At 46.0% G+C, this 24,531-nt stretch overlaps 2 protein-coding genes across 4 annotated transcripts in view; one reads left to right on the top strand and one right to left on the bottom strand.

The window, feature by feature from the left end:
• The window catches only part of RHOC (ras homolog family member C), a 421,559-nt gene that overhangs the window by 280,282 nt on the left and 116,746 nt on the right, over positions 1 to 24,531 (bottom strand). The gene's annotated exons all lie outside the window — the stretch shown is intronic.
• Positions 1,371 to 23,871, top strand: CTTNBP2NL (CTTNBP2 N-terminal like). 2 transcript variants are annotated; one of them, XM_062626567.1, is made up of 5 exons: positions 1,371 to 1,508; positions 6,785 to 6,892; positions 15,704 to 15,934; positions 18,928 to 19,035; positions 19,834 to 23,871. In XM_062626567.1, the coding sequence occupies exons 2-5, from the start codon at positions 6,794 to 6,796 to the stop codon at positions 21,313 to 21,315; spliced, it is 1,920 nt and encodes a 639-aa protein (XP_062482551.1). In that variant the 5' UTR covers positions 1,371 to 1,508; positions 6,785 to 6,793; the 3' UTR covers positions 21,316 to 23,871. The 2 variants fall into 2 exon arrangements, with proteins under 2 accessions (XP_062482551.1, XP_062482552.1); XM_062626568.1 differs by lacking the exon at positions 1,371 to 1,508 and adding an exon at positions 3,209 to 3,343.

Genomic DNA, 24,531 nt, shown 5'->3' on the forward strand with positions numbered 1-24,531 from the left:
CTGGGAACATCAACCCTTCCCGGCCGTTTTGAGGCCCTAAATCTGTTCTGTGCCATTTGCAGCCGCTCCAGCTCGGCCCTTTCCCCGCTGTGCAGCGAGCGCGGCGGGCACGGGGGGGAGCTGCAGCCCCACAGGCAGGGACGCGGTTCCCATGGCACCCGCGATTCCCGAGGCCGGGATTCCCATCCACCGTGCCCCGTCCCCGGCAGCTTTGGACAGCCTTGCCTGCACTTCAAAAGTTACACTATTTATCAAGGCTGGGAAATAACGCTCAGACAACCCTGTCTAGACAAAGCCATCTTCTGAACATACTAAGCAGGAGACTGCCATGGTTAGAGGTGAGGTTTATGGCTGGTAGAAAGTGATGCAGAAATTTCTGCTCTGGTTCCTGCTGGCTCCTCATGTCACCATCCGACATTGCAAGTCCTGCATTCCAAAAAGAGGGAAAGGCCATGGAAACCTATGTTCAGCTCTTTGGAACTGAGCACGTTCATGATGCTGAGCACATCTCGCCGGAAGGTCATCCATGGAAGGCTTTGCCATGTTGCTTACAGAAGGGGTTAGTTCTCATTCTAGGTGCCACACTGGCTTAGCAGACTGCTGGGGAAGCAGCTCCACAGCCAAAAACCCCGCTGCCCTCCCCAGCAGCAGCCGGACCCGCTTTGGCTGAGGCACCCATGGGCGGTGTTTCCTCCAGTAAGTCTCCAGCAGCACCTGGGCTCTTTCCTCAGCTGACAGCAGGTAACTGAATCTAAGCACGTTGAGCTTTGGACAGAGCCTGCGCTCGGGAGGGTCACCAGAGGGAAGCTGTTACACACACAGGCAACGTGCCTACACCACCGGCCTGCCCGGGCGAGTCACGCCGCGAAGCAGCACGCACCGCAGCGCTCCTGCTCCGGGAAACAGCGGCGTTACAGAGCACCACGGGGCAGACCTTCGGTCCTGGGAGTGAGGCCGACGCCGGGCCGGGCCGCCCGACCGGAGCGGGCCCGGGAGGCTTGAGGAGAGCGGGGCTCAGAGCCTGTGTGAGGGGGAAGAGGCTGCCCCGGGCCGGGACCGCTCCTGCTGGTGGAGGGGGACGGCACCGCCCCTCTCCCACCTCCCGTTCGCCGGGAGGCTGCGGCCGGGGACGGGGCCTCGGAGCCGGGGACGGGGCCTCGGAGCCGGGGACGGGGCCTCGGAGCCGGGGGCCGCGGCCCGCGGCGGAAGTGACGCTCCAATCACGGCCGCCCGCTCGCTCCGCCGCCGCCGCCTGGAACAAAAGGGATTTTCAGCCTCTGCCCCGCCCCCCTCGCCCCGGTTCCGCCTCCTGATTGGCTGCGGCTGCCGCGGCGGGCCGGACCACGCCCTCGCCCCGCCTTCCAGGCGGTGGATTGGCCGGTGGGAGCGCCCGGCGGCGCCTCTGATTGGTAGATGCGCCGTCCCTCAGCAGGCGGGCGAGAAGGGGCGGGGCGGCTGGATGGGGAGCGGAGCGGAGCGGCGCGGTAGTGGCGGCGGCGCGGGGCCAGGTCGGTGGCGGGGAGCGGGCTGGGGGGGGGGGGTTCGCAGGGTCCCGCTCTGTGCGGCCGGGCTCGGTCCGGTCTGGCGCTGCCTTTGCTCTTGTGGGTGGGCGGCGGCAGGTGCGGGGCGGCCCGGCTGGCGGGGGTTGAGAGGGGCGGCGGCGGCGGGGCCGAGCCGAGCCCTTCTGTGGGCGGGGGCGGCCGCGGCCGGGCCTTGGGCGGCGGGAGCTGTGTGTGGGGGGGGTGGAGGGTACCGGGGTTGCGGAGGCCGTGCGAATGTAGGGACTTGGGGGGGGGGGGCGTTACCCGGAGCTTGGCGTCGCCGCTGCCCGGGACCGGGCCCGACCGAGTGGGCGCGGGCAAGGGGGAGGGAAGCGCGGGGTCGGTTGATGCCCCCGAGCCCCCCCCCCCCGCGACCCGTGGTCTCACCCCGCGGCGGCCCCCGGCGGCCCCCGGCGTGAAGGAGGCCCGGGGCACGCGCCCAGCCCCGCTGTGGCGTTTGCCTTTGTTCGTCGCGGTCGTACCCGTGGCGGCTCGGGAGGCACCGGCCCAGCGCAGCCCTGGAGTGGCCCCCGACGCCCCAGCCCGGGGACTGCGGGTGCAGGTGCCTGTGTCCGGAGGGCTCGGGGAGCTGGTACCGGGCAGCGGCTTCTCCCCGCCGCGACTGGAGGAGCCCGGTGACCCGGTGTGACCCGGCGCGGCTGCCCCATCCTGGCCATTGACCGGCTCAGGGGGTCGGGGGCCATGGTGGTAGCTTTATCCCAGTCACAAGGGGCCCTAGCGCTTGTCCTGGGGCGCCAGCAGCCCTTGCAATAGGAATTTTATGTATTTGTACCAGGCGGAGTAGTCCTGAAATAAATAACGAGGGGAGGAGGATTTTTGGGGGTGGATGTCTCTTCTGCTTTCAGCTCCAAGATACAGGCGGTGGATTTAAACACTGCTCACGCTACCCCAATTCTCTGCAGTTCTGATGCAACGCCAGGGAGCATTGTGGATGTGCAATTATAACGTGTGTGTTAGGTTCTTTATTATACAAACATAGTGTGTAATTACCTTAACGACTCAAACATTGCGCTATAGGTGCAGCAGTGCTTTTAAAAACTTGTCTATCAGGAGCTTTCAAACTAGTCATTTAGGCTCTCGTATGAATGTGATTATGTGACTGCCCATGCAGGCTCCTGGAAAATATCAGTTCCTCTTTAGGGACAGGAAAAAAAGTAAATGAAGCTTATTCAGGCTTATAGACATAGAGGCATTGTTGCACTAGTGTAGCTGGAACTGTGGCTTGTGAAAGGAAAGGCAATACTCTCCCTCTGCGGAAAAGGGAACGACAAGCTGCGTTCTTCATGGTGTTTTTAATAAAAGTAGAAGAGTTTTGAGCCAAGAGCTTGCAGAGTATCTTGAAGCTTCCCCTTGAAAACCCCTCTGTGCTCTGGCTGCGCTTTGGTCGCTGCACAGCAACTCAAATCTTTGCCGAAGGCAGTGCGTGAAGTTCTCTTGCACTGGCAGCGTTGGTTGACTTGGTTTGTGCTCATGAGCTCAAGTGAGATGGAACTTCTGATGGTTTCATCATCATCATAGCATGATTCAGTTGCATGGAGGAGCTGCTGTGGGAGCTTATCTCTTGTTCCTGAAGTGGCACATGCCAGAGATAACTTACCGTGGTTTGTTAGCTGGTGTGGTGGTGTGTGTGCTTAAACTGGTCTTGATATTTATTTTCAGTTAAATACTGGGAAATAACTTTCTAAAAGAAGAGTTTCATCTGTTTGAAGGGTAGGGATGGGTCCGCTGAGGAGACTCTTTAATGCTCCATAGCGTAGTTGAAAGGAGCCTTTAGGCAAGCAGTAAGTAATTTTCTTTGTTTATTCTCTGAACTTTTGCTTATTGTACAAAAATGGTGGCATATCTCAGACTTGGGGAAAATATTTATACCATCAGACTAAATAATGAGGTCCTTGTGGTTTGTGGACTGTGTGATGGGACTCGTCAGCATATCGTGCTGGATGTAAAGGGGTTATATGCCCTGCGTGTTTCTGGGTCTTATTTCTAATGCTGTGAAACTCTATCCCTTGCTTAAAGGTTTGGAAATAATGGGTCAGGTTCCCCAGCTCATGAGTACAGGTCAGTTTGGCAGAACAGGACTGCTCGAGAGGGGAGAACTGGGTAATTGAATAGGGTTGGTGTGATCTTTCATTAAAAGTGGGACAAGGGAAGGCACAGGGATGTGTAAGTGGGAAGCAGCCTTGGAAAGGTCAGCTCAGGAGCCTGTGACGCTGGAGGGCTGGGGAAGGATTCAGATTTGGATAGGGGAGGAGGAACTCGAATACGTGCTCATTAGTGCTTTGATCCAGAGAGGCTTCTTGCTATGGTAAAATGAACAGAGCTTTTTTTCCACTTCTCAGCTCCCAAGTATGGAGTGGCCCTTGAAAGGGAGCGCCTGGGATTGTCACAGGTATCTGCCCTGTGTGCTCCAAGGCTTTAAGAAGTTCCCTGTAAATCAGTGCAGGATGCAAGTGCAGTTTAGTGGTGGTTTTGTGGGGCTGTGACTTTATTTGTAGCATTTGCTGCTGTTGCCTCAGCAGCACTGGATAACTTATGTGAACAAAGCAGTTCAAGGTCAGGTTGCACGTAAGGAAGCTGAGGTTGTACCACTTATATACCTTTAATGTTACCTGTTGTTGTTGTATAAACGATTACTGTGCAGACTGGCTCCTGCTCTTTATTTCTGTAAGTATTTTTACCCATATACTTTAGGAACAGGGCTTGTTTATGTTATTAAGCTGATTAAAGACTATAGCCATAAAGGCATGGTAAAAATAGTATGGCTTATTTCTATAACACAGTGAAGACAAGTCACAATCAGAGTATTTAGAATACAGAATAGAAATGATTACTGCCAAACTAATAGCTTTAAAAGACCAAACTGCAGTTGGTAGCTGTCCTCACTTTAAGAGTATGCTGTCTAGTAGCTAAGGGAGTAGCTGCACATTTCCATGTCATCTCTTTGTAACAGAAAAGCACAGACATGGTCACATCGAAAGTCCATGTTCAAAGTGTACTGGCTGGGCAGTGTAGATAGACGATGCACTTTGTTCTAAGATCCCCCCAAAAAACTTCCCCTGTTTAGTTCTGGTTTACAATGCCACAAAACTAACATAACTTGATGCGTATCTGGCAAAAAAATGTTGTTTCCCATCAGTATTATCAGCTATTTCCCATCATTTCATCTGGGCACCTGTGAATTTAGTCTGAGCAAGGACTGAGGTGTTTTTGAAAAGAAGTTCTGTGTCTCCTGAGCACAGAGTCAGATGTTCTAGGTTTAGAACCTGCTCAAGGAAGTGATGCAGCTTGGACTTAGTGTACCAACATAAGCATGGTAAATGCCAAGGGCTAAAACCTGTACCAGCTGCTCATTTACGTTTTGGCATTCATTTGCTGCTTCTGTTGCACTCTCTTTTTTGTATGAAAACAAGGTGTAAATCATGTTCCTTCCATGCGATCTTGGCTAGCGAGGCTCCCTGTGGACCTTCCCCCTTGTCCTGCCACTACTAAAATCCCCTCTCCAGGTTTTCTGTAGCCCCTTCAGGCACTGGAGCTGCTCTAAGGTCTCCCCTTCAGGAGCCTTCTCTTCTCCAGGCTGCCCCAGCCCAGCTCTCTCAGCCTGGCTCCAGAGCAGAGCTGCTCCAGCCCTTGCAGCATCTCCATGGCCTCCTCTGGGCTCACTTCAACAGGTCCACGTCCTGCTTATGTTGTTGCCCAGAGCTGAATGCAGAACTGCAGGGAGGGATATGAACAGGTTTTCCAAACACTCTGTTCATGTGTTTTCCTCTTGAACATACATTAATGGCTCTGCAGTAGCAGCTATAAATGCAGTGCTGACAGATCCACAGTGTCCAGTGGAATCGGTTTTGGAACAGCTGCAATACCCCAGACAGTCATGGTCACTTCCATTGAAGTTCCCTTGAGCAGCTAATGCCAATGGCAGGATGAGCCCAAAAAGTCTGTAATAAAACCTTACTGCTGTCTGGAATTTAATGTAAAACACTGCATGAAGCAAGAATGTGATTACATGATGAAAAACCTGCCCACTTAGCAGAGTAGGTACACAGTGGATTTCTGATTTCTCTTGCTGTGTGAAGGCTGCCTACTCCTCTCTGTCAGTAGAACTTTCCATTCCCAGCAACTGGAAAACTGCTTTGGCATAAACAAGACAGAACTTGCATTTGTGCGTAATTCTCCAAGGCACAGTTATGCAAATCAGTTGTAAAGTAGCAGTGACTTCAGAAAAATCAGAGTTCAGCTGAATGCTTCAGCTGAATAGACTTCTCCAGTAAAGGTTAAGTTAACCCTTTATCACTTGCTGGTGGAGTTTGGTGTTTCTGAGTAGCTTTGTGCTGTAGCATTTTCTGATTGATGCAAGGAATGGCAAAAGCTGGATGTGACTTGGACAGAGAAAAGCGTAAGTGATTATTGTGCAGAGCACAGGACTGTATCAATAGGTATATTTGTATCAGAGACAAAGATTTAGTCTTTGAAATTACTTCCTTTGTTAAAATAATGTTAAAAAGGCTTATTATTAGTGTTAAGTGTATCAGTAAAGATGCAGGGGGAAAATAAGCTTTCTGTATGTGCAGTGCAGCTGGTGGATCTTTGTTCTGATGTGGACAATAAAATTATATTTAATAAATTCTGGTGATATTGAAAGAATAGTAATTAAATGTGTGGTTTTTCTGTGGTATTGATTTTTGCAAAGTGGTCTGGGCCTGTTCCATTCCTAATGGCATTCCTAGGAAGTGCATCATAGCACTGAAATGTTAACATCACTGTTAAGTCTGTGTAGGTGGCCCAGTTTGGGCTGCATTCATCACGGCTCCTCGGTCTCACTTCAGTGATGTTTGCAGCTGTGGGATCCAGATGTATAGTCTACAGTAGTACGGCTTTTAAATATCTGTGGTTTTCCCTCCCCTGTCAACTTTGGCTACTTCTTGGTGAATATTACACTGTCGTGTTAGCCCCTATGCTCTGCCTACACCATCTGGGTCTGCCTATGTTCAGGACCCCTTGGGAAGAGGGGAAAACTGCATCTTCTACAACTGGTTTTGGAAACTGCTTTTGGAAGCTGAGGAGAAAATGATTGCCTTGTGTATTGTCCCCTTTCCCCCCAGGGCAATCTGCATCTGAAAAAAGAGGAAGCTGAAGTTAAATGGAGATGATGTGTCATAGCTTAGAATACTGATTTCAATGTACAAAGAAATACCAAATAAACTGTGTTCCCTTTATTTCAGGTTTTCAGGATGAATCTGGAAAAACTCAGCAAACCAGAACTACTGACACTGTTTAGCATTCTTGAGGGAGAATTGGAAGCAAGAGATCTTGTCATAGAAGCCTTAAAGGTATGTTTTAAGTACTGTAATAAGAGACAGAAATGACAACAGTACTACTACAGGTTCTGCAGAGTGCTTGGATCCAAGGTGAAATTCAGAGGCAAGGATTTATTACTGGTTCAGAATCCCATCTTAATATCAGTAGTATTAGATAATAAATGCTGCATATTAGTCTATGTCTTGGAATTTGTCATTGAAGCTGGTTACAAAAAGCATTTCAGTGTTGAAATACAGCATTATTCATGTGCTTTCATCTTTCCTGATAAAGAACCAAGTGGTTCTGTGGCTGTGAGAAATGTAAAAGCCCCATCAGACTTTCTCTGATGGTTTTGTTTTCCTTTAGCAAGGAGGGCTTCTTAAAACAGGAACTCCTCTTGCATGATTCCAAATACAACCACCTTTAGGTGAGTGGAGAGAGATTCTCCTCCTGAACAGTTAGGATGCTTATATACTTATTGTTAACTGGTTTTGCATTTAGACAATCTTTTTAATTTGGGGGAGTGTCCGTACTCTCTCCTCTCAAAGCTGTTGGCTATTGATGGTGTGGAATGCTGAGCTCTTCCCTGAAACAGACTTGCAAAGTTCTCCTCCGTCCTGGGATCAGTCTTCTAATTCTGTGTGGTCAGAACGTGCTAGCAAAACAAGCATCACTTTCATATTGCAATGTGAAATGCATGTAATGGAGCGGAGAGATGGGAAGGAATGCAGCAGCTCCATTCCAATGGCTTGTTATTGTGTGCCTTCCAGTAGCATAAAGCAATACTCTTTCCTGTTGAAATTTAACCTGCAGTTCCCTCTTGCATGAGGAGACTCATGTAATTAGAATACTCTTTGTCATAATTTGTCAAGTGCTCATAACTGAGAAGAAATTAAATGAAATTGTAACCTATGCTTGATAATTACGCAGTATAAAATACCAAGCTAATCAAAGGTTAGTGCTGTATTTCCCTTCTTCTGGAAGGGATATGCTGTAGAGTTTCACCTGAAGAATGTGAGGAAAGCTGAAGGTAGTAGGAAAGGGCAGTAAAAGCTGGCTCATGGCCTTGCTGTGCTTTTCTTTTTGTTTACTGATAGTAACTGTGGTAACAGGTTTACAAGTGCTTTACTGGCTGGAATAGTTCTATTGTGTGTGACTATAATTAAAGGAAAACACACTTCACTGATGTGTTTACTCACATTTTGATACACATAAAAGTGCAGCCCTGAAGAAAAAGCCTTCTGAAATAAAGACTTAAATAAAGACTGAACCTCAGAGAGCATTTGTTTGACTTGCATGGACTGGACTTGCACTGAGAGGGGTTGAAACATCCAGGTCTGGTGGAAGCATTGGCTGTTTCACACATAGGGATTGACAGTGGTCATGCTGCTGTTTCTCTTCCTTGAGTGTTATGAACAGTCTATTCTGCCTCTACAGTTGGATTCCTTTGGAGGCTTGGTAGTTGCATGTGCATGTTAGAAAGAGGTGGAGTGGAGCCTGAACTTTGTTAGAGTATTGCATGATCTTAAACCGTGATGTTGCTTTCCTCCAGCAGTTACATTAGACACATAGATGTCAGTGGTTCAAAGTCAGAGGTTTATCTGCCTATTTACTTCCCATATAGTAAGAAAAATACATTTCCCTTCATAGGCTAATTAAACTTCTAATTCAGATTTAAACGCTTCTGAGCTCTCTGGGTGTTTGAGGGAGATGCTTTGGTACATTATAGGAAAGAACAAGCCCCTGCAGATAGGGAGTACCTTCATTTGTAAACTTGTGATTTGATTGTTGCACAGGCTGCAATAACTGATATTCCTGCATGCTTAGAGAAAAACATTTAGCATCTGGCATTTAGCAGAGAGAATCCATGTGTGCAGATGACAAAGCCTAAAATAGTTTTCATCTCCCTCATGATATTAGGCCACTTGTTGGCTGGCACTGACCCTGCTTCTCACTGTGTCAAAACCAAGCTTCTGTGCCAGGCTTTCCAGAGCCTGCTTCATTTGCTCCTTCACTTTCCTCTCTTCTCTTCGCCTCCCCTCCCCAAATGTTCACCCTTTCTTCCTTGTTGCATTCTCTGTGAGCATTTCTTTGCACCTTCCTCTTCGTGCTGGCATAAAAGGTTTCATTCCTGAGGTTGGTTTGTCTGGTGCTCAGATTTGTATTATCAAGAGTGGTTGTTAGGTCACCTCGAACTGATGCCTCTGGTATATTATGATTTGCCCTTTGCTGAATTCTGTCCTTCACTGTTGGGGTTTTCTTCTGTGGTTCATTTCTTTCCTTGTACACCGTGTTATTTGAGTGGTGGGTGTTGAGGATGGGGACCATCATCACACCCTGTGCTTTCACAGTAGACCTGCTCTTGGCTTTTAACATCCATTTCAAACTGCATCATGAGATACCAGCATAAAGGATTAAATTAACAAATTTACTGTAGTCAGACTATTCTTTTCTAGTGCTTCAGTTTACTTCCTCTATTTTAAAATCTCTTTGAGAAAAAGCTTTGCTTTTTTCTTTGCCTGAAAGTATCTTCCATAAATCCCAACGTTCCCCTCAGAACAGACCTTAAGTCTCATTTCTTGTTGTGCTCCTTTTCCTGTAGTTATATTTGTATTTAAATCATCCAGGAAAAACAGATGCTGTCAGAGAGTTGCATAATACTGAGGGCTGATTCTCAGTCCTCATAGCCATGTGGAAAGGATTGCATGTGTGAACCACAGGTTAGTCTTCTAAAATAGCACACCGTGACTGGAAACAATTCAATATTTAAATGGGTCTCTATTGCTATGTTAGAGTACTTTGTTCCCTGCCCCTGTTCTTTAAAGCAGAACTTTCCATACATTAGAAGTGAAGTTCTGTTTACTTTTGGAAAACAGGAAACAGCTTTCTGGCTCGTTCTTTGATGTTAATAAGGCCTTAGGCAATTTACACTGGAACAGAAACTGTCTCTTTTGCATTAATGACTGGGAGCTTGTATTCATTGCTTTGCTTCTGAATTCAGTGATTCACTCTATAAGGCACTGTTAATGCTCTGCAAAATTAAGTGTTCATTTGTCAGTGGATTTAGAAATCAAGTTTACAGTGCTGTTTCAAAAAATTAAGTCTACCTCTTTTTTAAATAAAAAAGTTCAGTAATATAAAACCTTGCTGCAGCTGCTAGTAAATCTTTCACAGATGGGGCAAAATGGGCTTTTGCATCACTTACAAAGCAGCTTAGATGTAGCAATGTTCCCATGGGTGCTGTCCCGCTGGAATGCAGGCTTTTCTTACGGCTTCTCTTGCAAATTTGGGGAGCTTTTGCTTTATTTCTTGATTGAGGCAGCCAGTGTCCTTTGGAAGGCTGCTTCTTCACCTTCTCACAGACAGGTGCTGAAAGAGGAGCAGAGAGGTGTGGGGATGGCTCCAGCTCTGAATTTCAGCTGTCAGGGTGTCATCAGCTTCCCTGTTTTAATGGTGACCAAAGTGAGCACACTGCAGTTCTTGGGCCATCATCACCAGTATGCTGGAGCTATGCATGGCCAGGCTTTTACTGGGATGTGTACTGTCTGTGCTGTGGACCAAAAGGAAAGAAGTCACAGGTTTGTGCTGCTTGACAAATCCTAAGAAAGCTTAACGTTTTTCCAAGCTGATAACAGGTCTGATGTGGGCAAAGCTGGGTAGCTCTCGTTTATCTGGTTTGTTAGCTTGATATAATGATGGCAATTAAGACACATACTGCATTTGAGCGATGTGATTTCTGCTCTGTGGCTCTCTGCTAGGCTTTGCTTCAGAGCTGGAGCTACAGGAAGACTCAGAATCCCACTCCAGCCTTTTGACATTTATTTCTGTGCAAAGCAAGTGGTCCCCACCCCCATTTCCCTTCTCTCTCAGTGATTGCTGTGACCTCAGCTTGTCTTTATTCCCAATATCTGTCTCTGGGGAGAGAAGCTAATAAGGAAGTTCAAGGCAGTAAGAAGCTATTTAAAGATTATACCACTCTCTGCGACATAAAGGAGGAACTTCTGTGCAGAGTCTTGCTGGAGAGCTGCATACACAGTAGCTGCAGTTAATAACAGGGTGTTTGTGTTGTGCGGAGGCTTGAAAGCTAAACTCTAAAATTGCAGGCGAAAGTAACACTCGACTTTGTGACCAAAAATATACTTGAAACAAGTCTTGGAAATTCCCCAGTAAAACAAGTTGTAAAGATGATTGAAGGCAGGGAGAAAATGGTCTCGCATAAACAAGGAAATCTTGTATTAAAGCACTAAAATCGCACAAATAGGTTGAGAAACTCTCATCCCAAAACAGGCTGGAAATTCCAGGAGGAAACAGTAGTTGTTCCCTAACAAAGCAAAGCCTTTGCTTTGCCAGCCTGCATAGGAAATGTCTCTGCAGTTGTATCAGGTATTGCTTCTGCTCCATAAAATCAGAATTATCTCTGTTCAGGAGGACTAGCAGTAATCCATTACCCCAGCTTGAGCTCCAAGCCAGCCAGTTCCAAGTGGTACCCTCAGCGTATGCCTAATTCTGCTGATCACCAGGAGTTTCATTTTTAAGAGCAGTTAGCGTGCGTAGCTGCTTCCCTTTTTTATGAGCAGCCCAAGCTTAAGTATTATCTTTTCTCCTATTGGGGGAGGACAATTTAATAATCTTCAGAATTACTGAATAGTCCATTTAGTTGCTTTTGGAGTTTGAATAGTTTGGTAGGAAGCTCATATATGAGATGGTAGAGGTACTAAATGAGAGCATCTTCCAGTTGCAGAAGATTGCATCTTCTTTCAAAGCACAGTTGATGTTGGTGTTGTTTAAGTATGTCTGTCATCTCTGGTTTTCCGGATTAAATTTTCCATTTCTAAGTTAACAATGCTTTTTGTAACCTTGTTTCCTCACTCTTGAAGCTTGATTTCCTGCACATTTATTTATGTGTTTTAATAGGTTGATCCTGGAATCTGATTTCCCCACACACACACTTTGGGCTTACTAATAGAATATTTCTGCTCCATCATCAAGCTGCTGCTGTTTTGAAAGTTGAACAAAAACTGGATTTAAGACTAAATTTCAGTTCAGACAGGATAAAATCAAAACTGTTGGAGATGTTTGTACATGACCTCCACCGACAGTAGAAGCTGAGCTGAAGAGTGGCCTCAGTGAGGAGCGTAAGCCCTGGAGAAGTCACTCATGTAGGTGACAGTTCAGTACCTGTATGAGATAACATGTAGAGTATGTGCCCAAGTGCATGGTGGCATAAATGCCAAAGCACTGGGTTTGGTTCTGTCAACTGGATGTGGTCAGTGTAGGTGACCTCTTTAAGGCTTTTCATAGTCTAGACAATTGTAATTAAGTGTTTATGCTCTGCTGGCTGCTGAAGAATAATGGCTGGACTGGAGAAAGCTGTGACTGTTAGGACAGTCTCATCTGTTTGTCATGCTAGGTCAGGAAAACACTTAATTGCTCGAAGTAGCAAGGAAGAACTTCTTGTTCTTCCCTAGACAGGAAATAAACCACCCCACTAAATTCAACAGAGTTCAGAGCCCAGTGCGGCAAGGAACAGAGGGAAAACAGGACTTATGTTCCACCTTCAGTATTGCAAAAACTCAGGGTTTATAGGTAGAGTTGTGATTTTAATCCCAGTTCTTTGAGTTTTATTAGAAAGAGCTTGCCCAGAAGTAAACCTTTCAAATGTCCCCCTCTCCAGGGTGCATTGGGTTTAAGGGAAGAGCAGCTCATCTGTCACAGCAGTTAGGCCAGCTGGATGAATATCCCACTTTGTATTTACAGACTTTAATGCGTGGGTCACTCCAAAATTCCCTGCATGCTTCTAGCGAGGTCTGGTTGAGTCATATTTGTAACTCCTTCAGATTAACTGAAGATTCCTGCCCCTCAAAGAAAACCAAAACAAGGCTGCAGTTCTTCCTGTGATTCATTAAACCAGGGTGGCTCATTATCCAGGGCTGCCCTCCCATTTCCAGGGCTGAGCTTTTCCTTCCTCTTCTGGTATTTTTTTGCAATGTAAAGTTAGAACAATATCTTAAGCTCTGATCAAAGGTATCCACTGTTCCTGGTAGATATTCCTGATAAAGAGGGAGGGGTGTTTCTGAGTGTGAGTTGTTCCTCTGTATTTGCTTACTGCAAGGGTTAAAATAGGGCTCCAAACCATAGGACAAATGACCTTAACTGGGTTTTGTTCTGGAGGAGATATGGAAAGCAAGCTCGTTTGTTTCAGGTTTATGTCACTCATCAAGAAAACCCACAGGCATTTCCCTTTGAGAACAGAGATTGACTTCTGTATTTTTTTGATTCATGCTAATCCTGTGGTTGCATCTTATAGGCAGGACCAGCACAAATCTCAACAGCTGTTTGAGTAAAGCAAAGCTTTATTGCTGATCTATCAGTCCTGTGACCTATACAGCTCAATTTTAGCAGTTTGCTTTTGTGTTTCAGTATCTCTATACCAGCTGGTGTGTGGGGTGGTGTTTAGAGCATCACAATTGCTCTTGTATGCTTGAGGGAAGCATTTGCCTTTGATGCTGGGACATCAGAAAACAGCCATTCCAATAAATACAGGCTTCATTTTAGTCAGACTCTGGTTTTCCTATCTAAAAGATGTCCTCAGGCAATCCCATGAGAAATGGGTGACAGTTTGGTGTTCTTGTTAGGTGAAAGGCTTTCTGAGGAAGCATGCAGGGGGGCTGGCATGCTTTCATTCTGCATTCAAGGCAGATCCTTGTTTTCCACCCTGCGACAGCTGAAAGCCATTTCACAGCATCAGCAGAGTCAGGGTTTTGTGGAGCCTGTGCTAAGAACCAGCCACCAGCTCTGAAAAGCTGTTGTTCTTAATTTGGAATGGCTGAACTCTGTCTGTGCTCGTGAGGGTGCTCCGATGTGATCAGCCTGTACACAGAAAGCCAAAGCACGCCCAAGAACGTGCAGCATTTGCTTGGAGCAGACTGGAAGCAAAAGCATGTCATACACATGCTCTGTAAAGAGTAGCTTGTAGTGTCACAGCTTTCCTCTGTAAGTCATACGGTGCTTTGCTAATTACACATACTGATGTATGCTTTAAATTTAACTACTTTAGCATGCTTTGGTTAAAGGTACTAGAGTTCACTCATAGAACCACAGAATGGGTTAGGATGGAAAGGACCTTAAAGCTCACCCAGTTCCAACCCGCTGCCATGGGCAGGGATCCCTTCCACTGGAGCAGCTTGCTCCAAGCCCCTGTGTCCAACCTGGCCTTCAACACTGCCAGGGATGGGGCAGCCACAGCTTCTCTGGGCACCCTGTGCCAGCGCCTCAGCACCCTTGCAGGGAAGAGCTTCTGCCTAAGAGCTCTTCTCAGTCTCCCCTCTGGCAGGTTCAAGCCATTCCCCCCTGTCCAAAGCCCCTCAGCAGCTTCCTTGTCAGCCCCTTTAGGCACTGGAAGGCTGCTATTAGGTCTCCATAATCATGAAATCTAGAAAAGGTATGAATTATCTCGTAAGGCTTGGTTACCATGACTGTAGTGAATCAAGCAGAATCAGATTTAAGCCTCAGCTGTGGATAATGTTCTTTCCTGGCAGGGTGCAGCAGCTTTGCTGGGCATGGGGTTGCACTGTGGGTGATACACACTGGAGCAAAACGCTGTCACAGGCTTCCACAGATGCTGGGCACGTAGCCTGTAACTGTTTCATTGGAAATCAATGCTTACATTTCTTGGAACCAAGATAGATCAGCTCTGAGGGCTCTCTTCAATCTAATTTTCCCTCTTATATCTTTTGTTGCATGGATATCTGTTTTCATATGGTTTCTTATCATATGGTAAACATGTAGATAATATTTTAATATCTGTGTTTATGAAATGTTGTTGTTTACAGATTCACAGTAGTCCCTCAGTAGGATAAGGCTATTGGTATCCTGACAAACAGATTTCCAGCTGGAATGGCTGATCTAAATGCTGTATATGTAAAGCCTAGTACATGTGATGTTCCTTAATTCTTACGTGTCTCCAAAAGAAACCTCATAATTCCTATCTTCCTTCTTGAGAACCTGCACTTTGTTTAGTCTGGATGAGAAGATTAAGGATTTTATTAACAATTCACAGATTTATAGGCTATTGCGAGAATAAAACCCTTTAACTGCTCAACATGGAAGTCTTTGATGGTGACAGTCAAGGAAATGGCCCAACTGCTCTTCCACTGATACAGCAGTAAATGATTAAACTGTTTGTTGAGCAAGGATTACTTTCCTTATTTCCTTTCTCACAGTTGTGGAATGTAATCACGGACATAGCAGGTAGCTGTGGTATGAGGATGTTAGACTGAATATATTGTGGAGAAGCTGTGTTTTCAAGCAAGATTTTCCTTTGTTTCTAGCTTGATCGGGGCCACTTGCTTAAAAGATGCTGTTCTTTTGAAACACAGGAGGGAGAGTGAGAAACTAATCGAGCACATACTTCATATAACCTCCCTCAGGCTTGTTTCAGGCTGCCTGTGAAGAGAGTGCACTTGCTTGTGTTCAAGCTGTGGAAATGCACATGGCTTTTGCAAAGCTTTCCAAGGCTTCAGTGTCTTATGTGGAGAGCAGGAGTTGACCAAGGTGGCAGGGACTGCACTGCTGTTGAGCAGGTACATTGATTGACCAGTTTGACTTGAGATTTACTGTCCTGTCTGTTAAGCAGGGACCTTTGCTGTGACACACCTGGGTGTTTTCCTGTCTGAATACTCTCATTATTACCACAGATAACAGGATATGAATCAGACTGTGTGAAGATCTCTATCTCAAAGTGGAAAATTTAGGAAGAGGAACATTACCTACAAAGTACTTTCTTCTTTAGCTAGTTTTTGGTGTTAAGTATGCTGAAATGCAAATTTGTTTTTGTGTTGCAGGCCCAGCATAGAGACACGTTCATTGAAGAACGCTATGGGAAGTACAACATCAGTGATCCATTAATGGCTTTGCAGAGAGATTTTGAGACCCTGAAAGAGGGAAATCATGGGGAAAAGCAACCAGTGTGCTCCAATCCCTTATCTATTTTGAAAGTGGTGATGAAACATTGCAAGAATATGCAGGAAAGAATGTTGTCCCAACTAGCTGCTGCAGAAAGCAGACACAGAAAGGTAGGTTTTGTGTCTAATAAGATGTGCAGAAGGTAACAGTTGCATTTTGGTAATTGTTTTTGCTGAAGTCACCATATCAAACACCTTGAGTTTTGGTAACTGAAAGAACTTTGCACCTTTGTTTAAACTTCTCACTCAGTACAGTGCAGCTGGGAAGCTTATTAATTGTAATTCCAAAGTTGGAAATGCATGCAAGATGGTTTTGTTAGGACACACAAAAGGGAACAAGCTCATTCACAACTGAGAGGTATACTGCTTGCCAAAAAGCTTACCTAAAGGTCTCTGGATGATAGAACAGTGAGATGTTTGCTGAGCTTGCGACTTGTTCTCGGGGATAATCAAAGGGCTGGTACCAGCAGTGCACCTCCTTATGCTTTCCTAAAAAGTATAACTACTTTTCATGCTATTTGAACTCTTTAATAAAGGACCTGTTATTCTTCTTACATACCTTTAACATACATTGACATCAGTGAAGAGCTTGCTCCACATCAGACCCTACTTCCACAGAGGTTTGCTGCTCTGGTGTACTGTAGTTTACTGAAGGAACGCAGAGCTGCACGCAAGTCTAAAAGCAGAAGTCCACTGAACTCTGCTTCTTGGAGTCTTGCTACAACATACTCTCTTTTTTTAAAGGCTAACCTTTAAAAGGTTAAAGGCTAACCTTTAAAAGGTTAAACAGGTTAAAAAAGGTTAGCCTTTTAAAGGCTAAACAAATGTATTTAGAGCAGATCTTAGGAAAAAAACTCCCCTGTGAGGGTGCTGAGGCGCTGGCACAGGGTGCCCAGAGAAGCTGTGGCTGCCCCATCCCTGGCAGTGTTCAAGGCCAGGTTGGACACAGGAGCTTGGAGCACTCTGCTCTAGTTGGAGGTGTCCCTGCCCATGGCAGGGGTTGGAGCTGGAGGAGCTTTGAGGTCCCTTCCAACCCAAACCATTCTAGGATTCTGTGATACAGTTTTCTTTGTTTTGCCCTGCAGTACATTTAAACAAGTCAAAATGGTTGAAATATTTGTCCCTGCTATGTAGCCAGGGCAGAGAATAATTCCCCAAGAGTACAGCACTTGAATTTGCAGCTGGGAGGAGCTCCCTGGAGCATCCCTGCAGTCACCTGCATTGCAGCACTCTATCCCAATGTCTTCACATACATTTCCATTTTAAAAAACAGCTGGCACTTTTGCTTTCACTTGCACCCGTGGCAAGCTGTGAGGTGGTGCTGTTACCCTGGTGTCTAGAAGTTGCTTTTCACAATGTGAGATCCGGGTGTACTTTTGGCTAGAGCCTGCACTTGGGCCAAACCATCCTATACTTTTTGTCAGGTATATCACTCTTGATTTGATTTAAAACTTAGTAAATCATGTACAAAGATCTCAAAGACAAGTAGTCACATTCTGTTTCTAATCAAAAGGTTCAAAGTTGAACCCTCTGCTTCATCAACATGTGGGTTAAAGTTTATTTTCTCATAATCTGTTTTGATGGGGGTAAGACAAAGCAAGTTCCTTTAAGTCTGAATAATGTGAAGCATTTTTGTTGCAGAAACATTACTAAGACATAGAACCAGCCAGCTTGACTTTTAAATCACAGATGCTATGCTTAGGGTAGGCAGATGGAGGTATCTTTAGCTTTTGGTTTGTCCTCTAAGTCACTGAAAGTAACAGCGAGGCCGTGTGCTTCCCTTTTCAGCCACATATTGAGCTAAATCATGCTATTAACATCAGATATTTTTCTCCCTTCCTGTTCTGTCCTTCATGTCTCCTTCCATAAGAATGTTCCTTGTGTATTTAAATATCTTTAAGCATTGTTTGGAAGCTTCATGGTGAGCATGTGTTGGGAGAGCCTGGAGTTTTGCTGGTGAGATAACAGCAGTCTCTTGGGAAGTTTGCATTCTGGCTTTTTTGTTGAGTTAAATAGAATTTCAATTATTCATGTAATTCAGCGTGAAAGCCGAAGGAGCTCCTTAACTGGGTCCTTATGGCAAGCAGTTTCATTTCAAGAGCTCATCTTGTTCTTAAGTGGAAGAACAAATTAATGTTCTTTAAAATAAACTTTGCACAGCAGTCCTCAAATCCCCGGTAAGAAACTGGGGGAGAAGCCTGTGTGTGAATTGCTGCTGAAACCAGAGTGAGAATCATCTTAGACTCATAGAATAGTTAGGGTTGGAAAGGACCTTAAGATCATCAAGTTCCAACCCCCCTGCCATGGGGAGGGACACCTCACGCTAAACCATGTCACCCAAGGCCTCGTCCAACCTGGTCTTGAACACTGCCATCTTATAGTAACTGTTAGTGCCCCATGTCTCTGGGCTGCACCTTCCCTGGGCAGTGCTTTGCATCTGCTGGGGTTTAAGTTAACATAAAGTTAATGGTCCTGCCAGGTGGTTCTCATGGGGCATCATACAACCAAGGACAGAGAAAGTGGACTTGTCAAGGTTGTTCTGCAATCTAGAGGAAAAGCATGCAATTTATTTAATGGTAAAATGAAGATACATTCAGTGTGAGGTTTTTCTGACTTTCACAAACTGACTTAGCTGTACCAAATGTAACTATTGTTAGAGTGAGTCTAGAGGATGCCATGGAGATGCTTGTGAGGGCTGGAGCAGCTCTGCTCTGGAGCTAGGCTGAGAGAGCTGGGCTGGTTCAGCCTGCAGAAGAGAAGGCTCCAGGGAAACCTTAGAGCAGTTTCCAGTGCCTTAAGGAGCTGACAAGTGTTCAAGGCAACCTGGTCCCGTGGAAGGTGTCCCTTCCCATGATAGGGAGTTGGAACTGGATGAGCTTTAAGATCCCTTCCAACCCAGGCCGGTCTCTGGTTCTATGAAATAGTAGTGTAATATTGCAACTTGTCCAAAAGCTGGTTTATGCATTTTCAAGTTGAATCGGGATGTCTGAGGCTGCAGTGCTTGCTCTCCCATTCCATTTGTCTTCGGGCCGTGTGCGAAGGCACCTATCTCTCCCTGCTTGTCAGTGTGCCGGGCCTAACAGGGATGGGTGTTTGCCTGGCAGGTGATCCTGGACCTGGAGGAGGAGCGGCAGCGGCACGCCCAGGACACGGCGGAGGGGGATGATGTCACCTACATGCTGGAGAAGGAGCGGGAGCGGCTCACCCAGCAGGTACGCTCGGGGAGCTGGTAGCACCCAACCCACAGAAACCCCGCTCCTGGGCGGTGAGCTCGGTAGCGATGTCTGATTGCACCTTTGTGTTGAAGGAGCAGTAGGGACCTCCCTCCTCTATAGGGCACTCCTAGCTTTTATAATATCGAAATACGAAAAAGAACCTTAGTCTTTTGGGGTGTTTTGGTAGCTGAGCAGTGCTAAAAGCTATTAATGGGCAATTGAAATGTTACTTCAGCCTGGAACGCGAGAAGTTCTCATGAACAAGCGTGTACTTACAAATGATAGGGCTCTCTAGTACTCAGCAGTCAGAATAAGTCATGGAAGATCTCCTGGGGGTGCTATTCAGAGATGATAATAAATATTTAAGCTACTGTTCTCTCTTACTCAAGCGCTGTAGACTTTATTAAACATACACAACACATCAGCATTTTAAAGTCTAAATGCCTTTAAAAGGCAAACCACCAAAGTAGTAAATGAGGTGGAAGGAAGCTTTGCTCCAGATCGCTTGTTCAGACAGTGCATGGCAGACTGGGTGTACATCTCACTAAAGGTCAACTGAATTTCATACATGATAAAACTACTAGTGGGTAATAATTCTTAACACCTGCAGCCTGAGTCGTGTGAGACCGTCTTGCAGGTACCTGGGGTGAGAACCTCTTTCTAAACCATTGCCATCTTTTACTGTATAATTTCTCCAAGAGACATGGTAACACCATTTCATTTGAGGGTGTTATACTTCATTTGTTTTCAAGGGGTTTCATGGTTCCCTTACAGTCTTTTTATGTTCTTTTTAAGCTGGAGTTTGAAAAATCCCAGGTGAAGAAGTTTGAGAAAGAACAGAAGAAGCTGTCAAGCCAGTTGGAGGAGGAGAGGGCACGCCACAAGCAACTGTCTTCCATGCTTGTAGTGGAGTGCAAGAAAGCCACTGCCAAAGCAGCTGAAGAGGGGCAGAAGACAGCAGAATTGAGCTTGAAGCTGGAAAAAGAGAAGAGTAAGGTGAGTAAACTGGAAGAGGAACTGGCGTCCAAGAGGAAGCGGGGTTTACAGATGGAAGCACAAGTAGAAAAGCAGCTCTCCGAGTTTGACATTGAAAGAGAACAGCTGAAAGCCAAGCTGAACAGAGAAGAAAACCGTACAAAAGCACTCAAAGAAGAGGTGGAATGTCTGAAGAAAGCCCTGAAAGAGCTGGAGGCTTCTTGCCAGGAGCACAATCCTACCCAGCCTTTGCAGCCCAGCCCCTCGGTGGTGTCCAGAGGGGTTGCAACTGACAGCCCTCTGGTGAAGTCTGTGTCTTGCCAGACAGAGTGTGTGCAGGCAGACCGAGCAAATCCTGCCAACACAAGCAAAGCTGTGCACACCACGTCTCCCAGCCCTACTACACCTACTCATGCCTATGCAAAATCCAATGGTCATTGTGATACAGATATGCAGACAGGTAGTGAGCTGCTGCAGACAAATGCACCAGAGAGCCAAGTTCAAAAGGAGAAACCTGCTGGTGCAGCCTCAGAAAACACAGTCGAGAACGGAAGTTCTCCTGTAAGAACAGAGTCACCGGTGCATCTGATGTCCCAGCTCCCTTCTGGTGGGGTCACACTGTCTCCCAGCAGCACAGCTGCCTCCTCTCTTACACCTTCTCCCTGCTCCTCACCAGTCTTGACTAAACGCTTAGTGGGAGCTTCAGCGAGCAGCCCTGGTTACCAGTCATCCTACCAGGTGGGGATCAATCAGCGTTTCCATGCAGCTCGGCACAAGTTTCAGTCTCAGGCTGAACAGGACCATCAGTCCAGTGGTCTGCAGAGCCCACCGTCACGGGATCTGTCTCCTACTCTAGCAGATAACTCTGCTGCCAAGCAGTTGGCCCGGAATACAGTCACTCAGGTCCTTTCCAGGTTTACCAGCCAGCAGGGACCTATTAAACCTGTCTCCCCCAACAGCTCACCTTTTGGCACAGACTATCGAAACCTGGCAAATGCTGTGAGCCCCAAAAACGAATCTGGTCACTCTCCAAGCCCTGGCAAGGTTTCCAGCCCACTAAGCCCGTTGTCTCCTGGAATTAAGTCGCCAACCATTCCTAGAGCGGAAAGAGGGAACCCTCCTCCCATTCCCCCAAAGAAACCCGGCCTCGCTCAGTCACCTGCTGCTCCTGCTCCTCTAACCAAAACCTCTTCCCAAGCATCCTCGCTGGGTGCTCCCATGGACGTGGCAAGTAGCTTCTCTAACAACACTGTAGTGTCAAATGGCAAAGACATTGAGATACTCCTGCCAACTAGCAGCTAGTCTCCAGCAAATGTGAATGTGACATTCCATGGCTTAGCATCCTAGAGCTAAGACACTGTTTTTCCACTCCATGTTATTTATTTCCATAGTAGCAGATTCTGTCTGTATAAAGCATTTAGTATATTTTTTCTTTTTTAAATAGGTAGGAAAATATTTTTGTTTATGAAGAAACCTTAACCACAGCTATACAGTAGCCTCAAAATGTCTCCTGGCAACAGTCAAATATAAAGAAGAACCACAGTTGTGTGGTGGGACCTAACTGTCAACCTCTCATGGGACTGAAATGCTACTTTAAATTATGCAGAAATAACTTTTGCAGACTTTTTACTCCAGATAAACGTTATCTAAAAAGTGCCTGATCTAAGCCTGCAATATGAATGTGATTCTCCGAGGAAGGCGAGGAGGGGGGGACCATCCAGCTGCAGAAACTCCTGTGAGTCCTGAATGTTGAAACCAACACTGTTTTTCTTTTGAATTCTTTCCATTTGCTAAAAGAAGTTAGCAAATGCGCCCCAAATCCTGCAAGGTGAGCACCAGGCTGATGCAGCCAGCCACGCTTTGTCCTTTGGGACACAGCTATTTGAGGAAGCACACACAAGTTTCTTAGGGTAAAATTTAGCTGTTATACAACGCAGATTACTTTTCTCTCAGTATCCGTTGTCCATGTAGGTCTTGTTGCTTTCCCAGAACACATTCTGCAGAGATGCTTGTGTGCTTTAACTGGCTAAACTCTGGTTTCTGGTGTGTCACCTTGAAAATTCAAGCTCTTCAAGCATTCTACTGTTGTGTGTAGAACTTCTGAGAAAAGGATCTTGCTGTTACTTGACAAAGATCTCACTATTACTTGAAAAAAATCACTAGTCCATATGATACAAGTGTTTTTGCAACAGTAACATGGGATCTCCTATTAGAAACAAGAGCAATAACGTTCCTCGTCTCTGTCATTTGTGTCCGGCTGACCTGGATTTTACCCAGTCAAGGCCTGTGGGATCTTGCTGGCTTGCCTTGGCTGCAGATACGGAACCAAAACATTACTGCTGTGTAACTGAGTATGTATATACGTGTAAGTAGCTTCACACACATACATACTAAATACATGATGTATTAGGAAAATCTTTTATCTATTCTTGGTGTTCTGCCTAATAGGAAGAAAATGAGGCAATTCACTGAGATTAAGAAAAATCACTTAGCAAGGAATTGATTTGTTGAGGCAAATCATGAGTGTGAGAAATTATTTGGGCCCAAGAGGGGAGAAGCAGCTGAATGCTGTACAGGCACGTTTGCTGCCAGCAGTGCCGTGCTCCCTGCAGAGGTGCTGCCCATTGCTCAGCAGCACTGCATGCTTGTTTCTCTGAGTCACTGCAGGCAGAAACACAAGGCAGATCCACCACAGATCAGTGGCAGAGGCTGAGCACAACCCTGAGTTAATCACCTGGGGTGTTGCATGTGAACTGGTCCTAAATTTAGCAGCTGGGCTTGCTGCTCGGTGTCATTCCATGTTCAGCATTTCCCTCTGCAGCAGCGTCACGATGGCTTCCCTCTGCCACAGACACGTTGTCCTTGTCGTTTGTCAATGTTTAAGTAGAACACATCCACCTTCACTGTGGGCAGGATCCCTGTGGCAGCCGGGGGGATGTGCTGCTGTACATGGCCTGATGGGTTCCTTCTCACTTTGAGTCTCGTTTCATAGGATGCCAGAGCTCTGTTGTCCGAGGTGACCCCGTTGCGCTCTCCCACACAGCCCCAGCAGGTTTTAGACTAAAACAAGAAGTTTGTACAGACCTTTTTGTAGCCTTTTAAATTGTGCTATTATGTGCTGCTGTTCCTAATCCGGGGGTGCGGGCTGTGCACTACCAAGAGGGAGACAGGGCAGCCTGGAGATCAGTGAGCAGTGACTCTTTTGGAAGCACATTTATTACTTTTGTAAGTTTTTAAGTATCCCCAGCAGATTTTTCCTCTGGATGAGAGTAATTGTAAAAACTGACGGGCAGATGGGGTTATTTTTGGCCCAGGTATCAGAAGTGAGGCTTTTGTATACACTGCTTTAACGTGTTTCTTTGCTTTTACATTAATCTAAATGGTATTATCCCCTTTCTTTATCGATAGCTCTATAGAGAGAGATATGATGAAGTCTATTAGGAAATGCACTGAGTACCGTTTCTTCTAAAATATAATATGGGAAGGGGGTGTGCAAAAGAATGTATTTTTGCTAGTAGCCTATCTTCTGAGAGAAACTAAGCACAAGATATTAAAACGGATCCAACTAATACAGTAAGACATTTAGAGTTAGTATTTAACTGTTGATGTAGATTCTGTGTGGAAGCAACTAAATATTTCTTCTATAACTCACATCTGTTATAAGCAGACATTGTTGCAGTTTGTCACTGGCTAATGGAGTATAATGAAGTGCAAAATGTATACACTAAGTATTAGTTCATTAACACTTGTAAATTTGTAAAGCCAAATGTACCAAGCTGAAGTCTTTAATCATTTTTATAGCTGATGGCATTAAACATGTTAAACATTCATACTATCAATAAAGGATTTTATTTTTAAGATGTGCAAATTGCTTAAGAAAATGTTTGGAGTGCAGGGGTTAGAACTGGATGAGCCTTAAGGTCCCATACAACCCAAACCAGTCTGTGATTGAGTCAGGACTGCATGTGGACTGAAGCTGCATAGCAGGAAGCAGTCCAGGAGGTAAGAGTCTGCGCTCACAGGGGACTGGAGCTTTAATGTGTGCTCTCAAATGTCAGAAGACAGCACGTTTCTTTGTAGTACAATAGCTAATGAGCAGTTGTGGCTGGCCGCAGCCTGGGGCTCTTGCTCACCCATCTCCGCCACCTGCATCAGGTAGTGGCATTGCTTGGGAGGCTGTGTGTGTGTGTGTGTGTGTGTGTGTGTGTGTGTTCAGGGGGCACAGCACCCAACTCCTGGGGCTTTTAGGCATTTTTAAGTAAAAATGGTTTTCCTGTGCACTGATTTCTTTTTTTTTCAGGCAGGATCCAGAGTTTGTCCTGGAAATTCCCTTGGCACTGTCGGCACTCCTCATGCCGGAGAAGCATGGCTCAGTTGTGCCACAAGGAGGGAGGTGCCAGTGTCCCAGCCCTGTAAAAGACACTGGCTATGGAAAAGGCTCCTTTGCCTGGGATGCAGGGTGTCCATGTGAAGAACCAGTATGTTTCTTCCATGGGGAACTGGGGGCTGTTCCAGATG

Source organism: Pezoporus occidentalis, unplaced genomic scaffold (genome assembly GCF_034315485.1).
Source record: "Pezoporus occidentalis ecotype Australia unplaced genomic scaffold, CSIRO_AGI_Poc_V1 ctg294, whole genome shotgun sequence".
NCBI lineage: Eukaryota > Metazoa > Chordata > Aves > Psittaciformes > Psittacidae > Pezoporus > Pezoporus occidentalis.

Bases quoted from the DNA above. Each gene is read 5' to 3' on its own strand.
- CTTNBP2NL (XM_062626567.1), top strand. From the start codon at position 6,794: ATGAATCTGGAAAAACTCAGCAAACCAGAACTACTGACACTGTTTAGC. The intron at 6,893-15,703 runs GTATGTTTTAAG...TTTGTGTTGCAG, and splicing joins TTGTCATAGAAGCCTTAAAG to GCCCAGCATAGAGACACGTT. The intron at 15,935-18,927 runs GTAGGTTTTGTG...TTTGCCTGGCAG, and splicing joins CAGAAAGCAGACACAGAAAG to GTGATCCTGGACCTGGAGGA.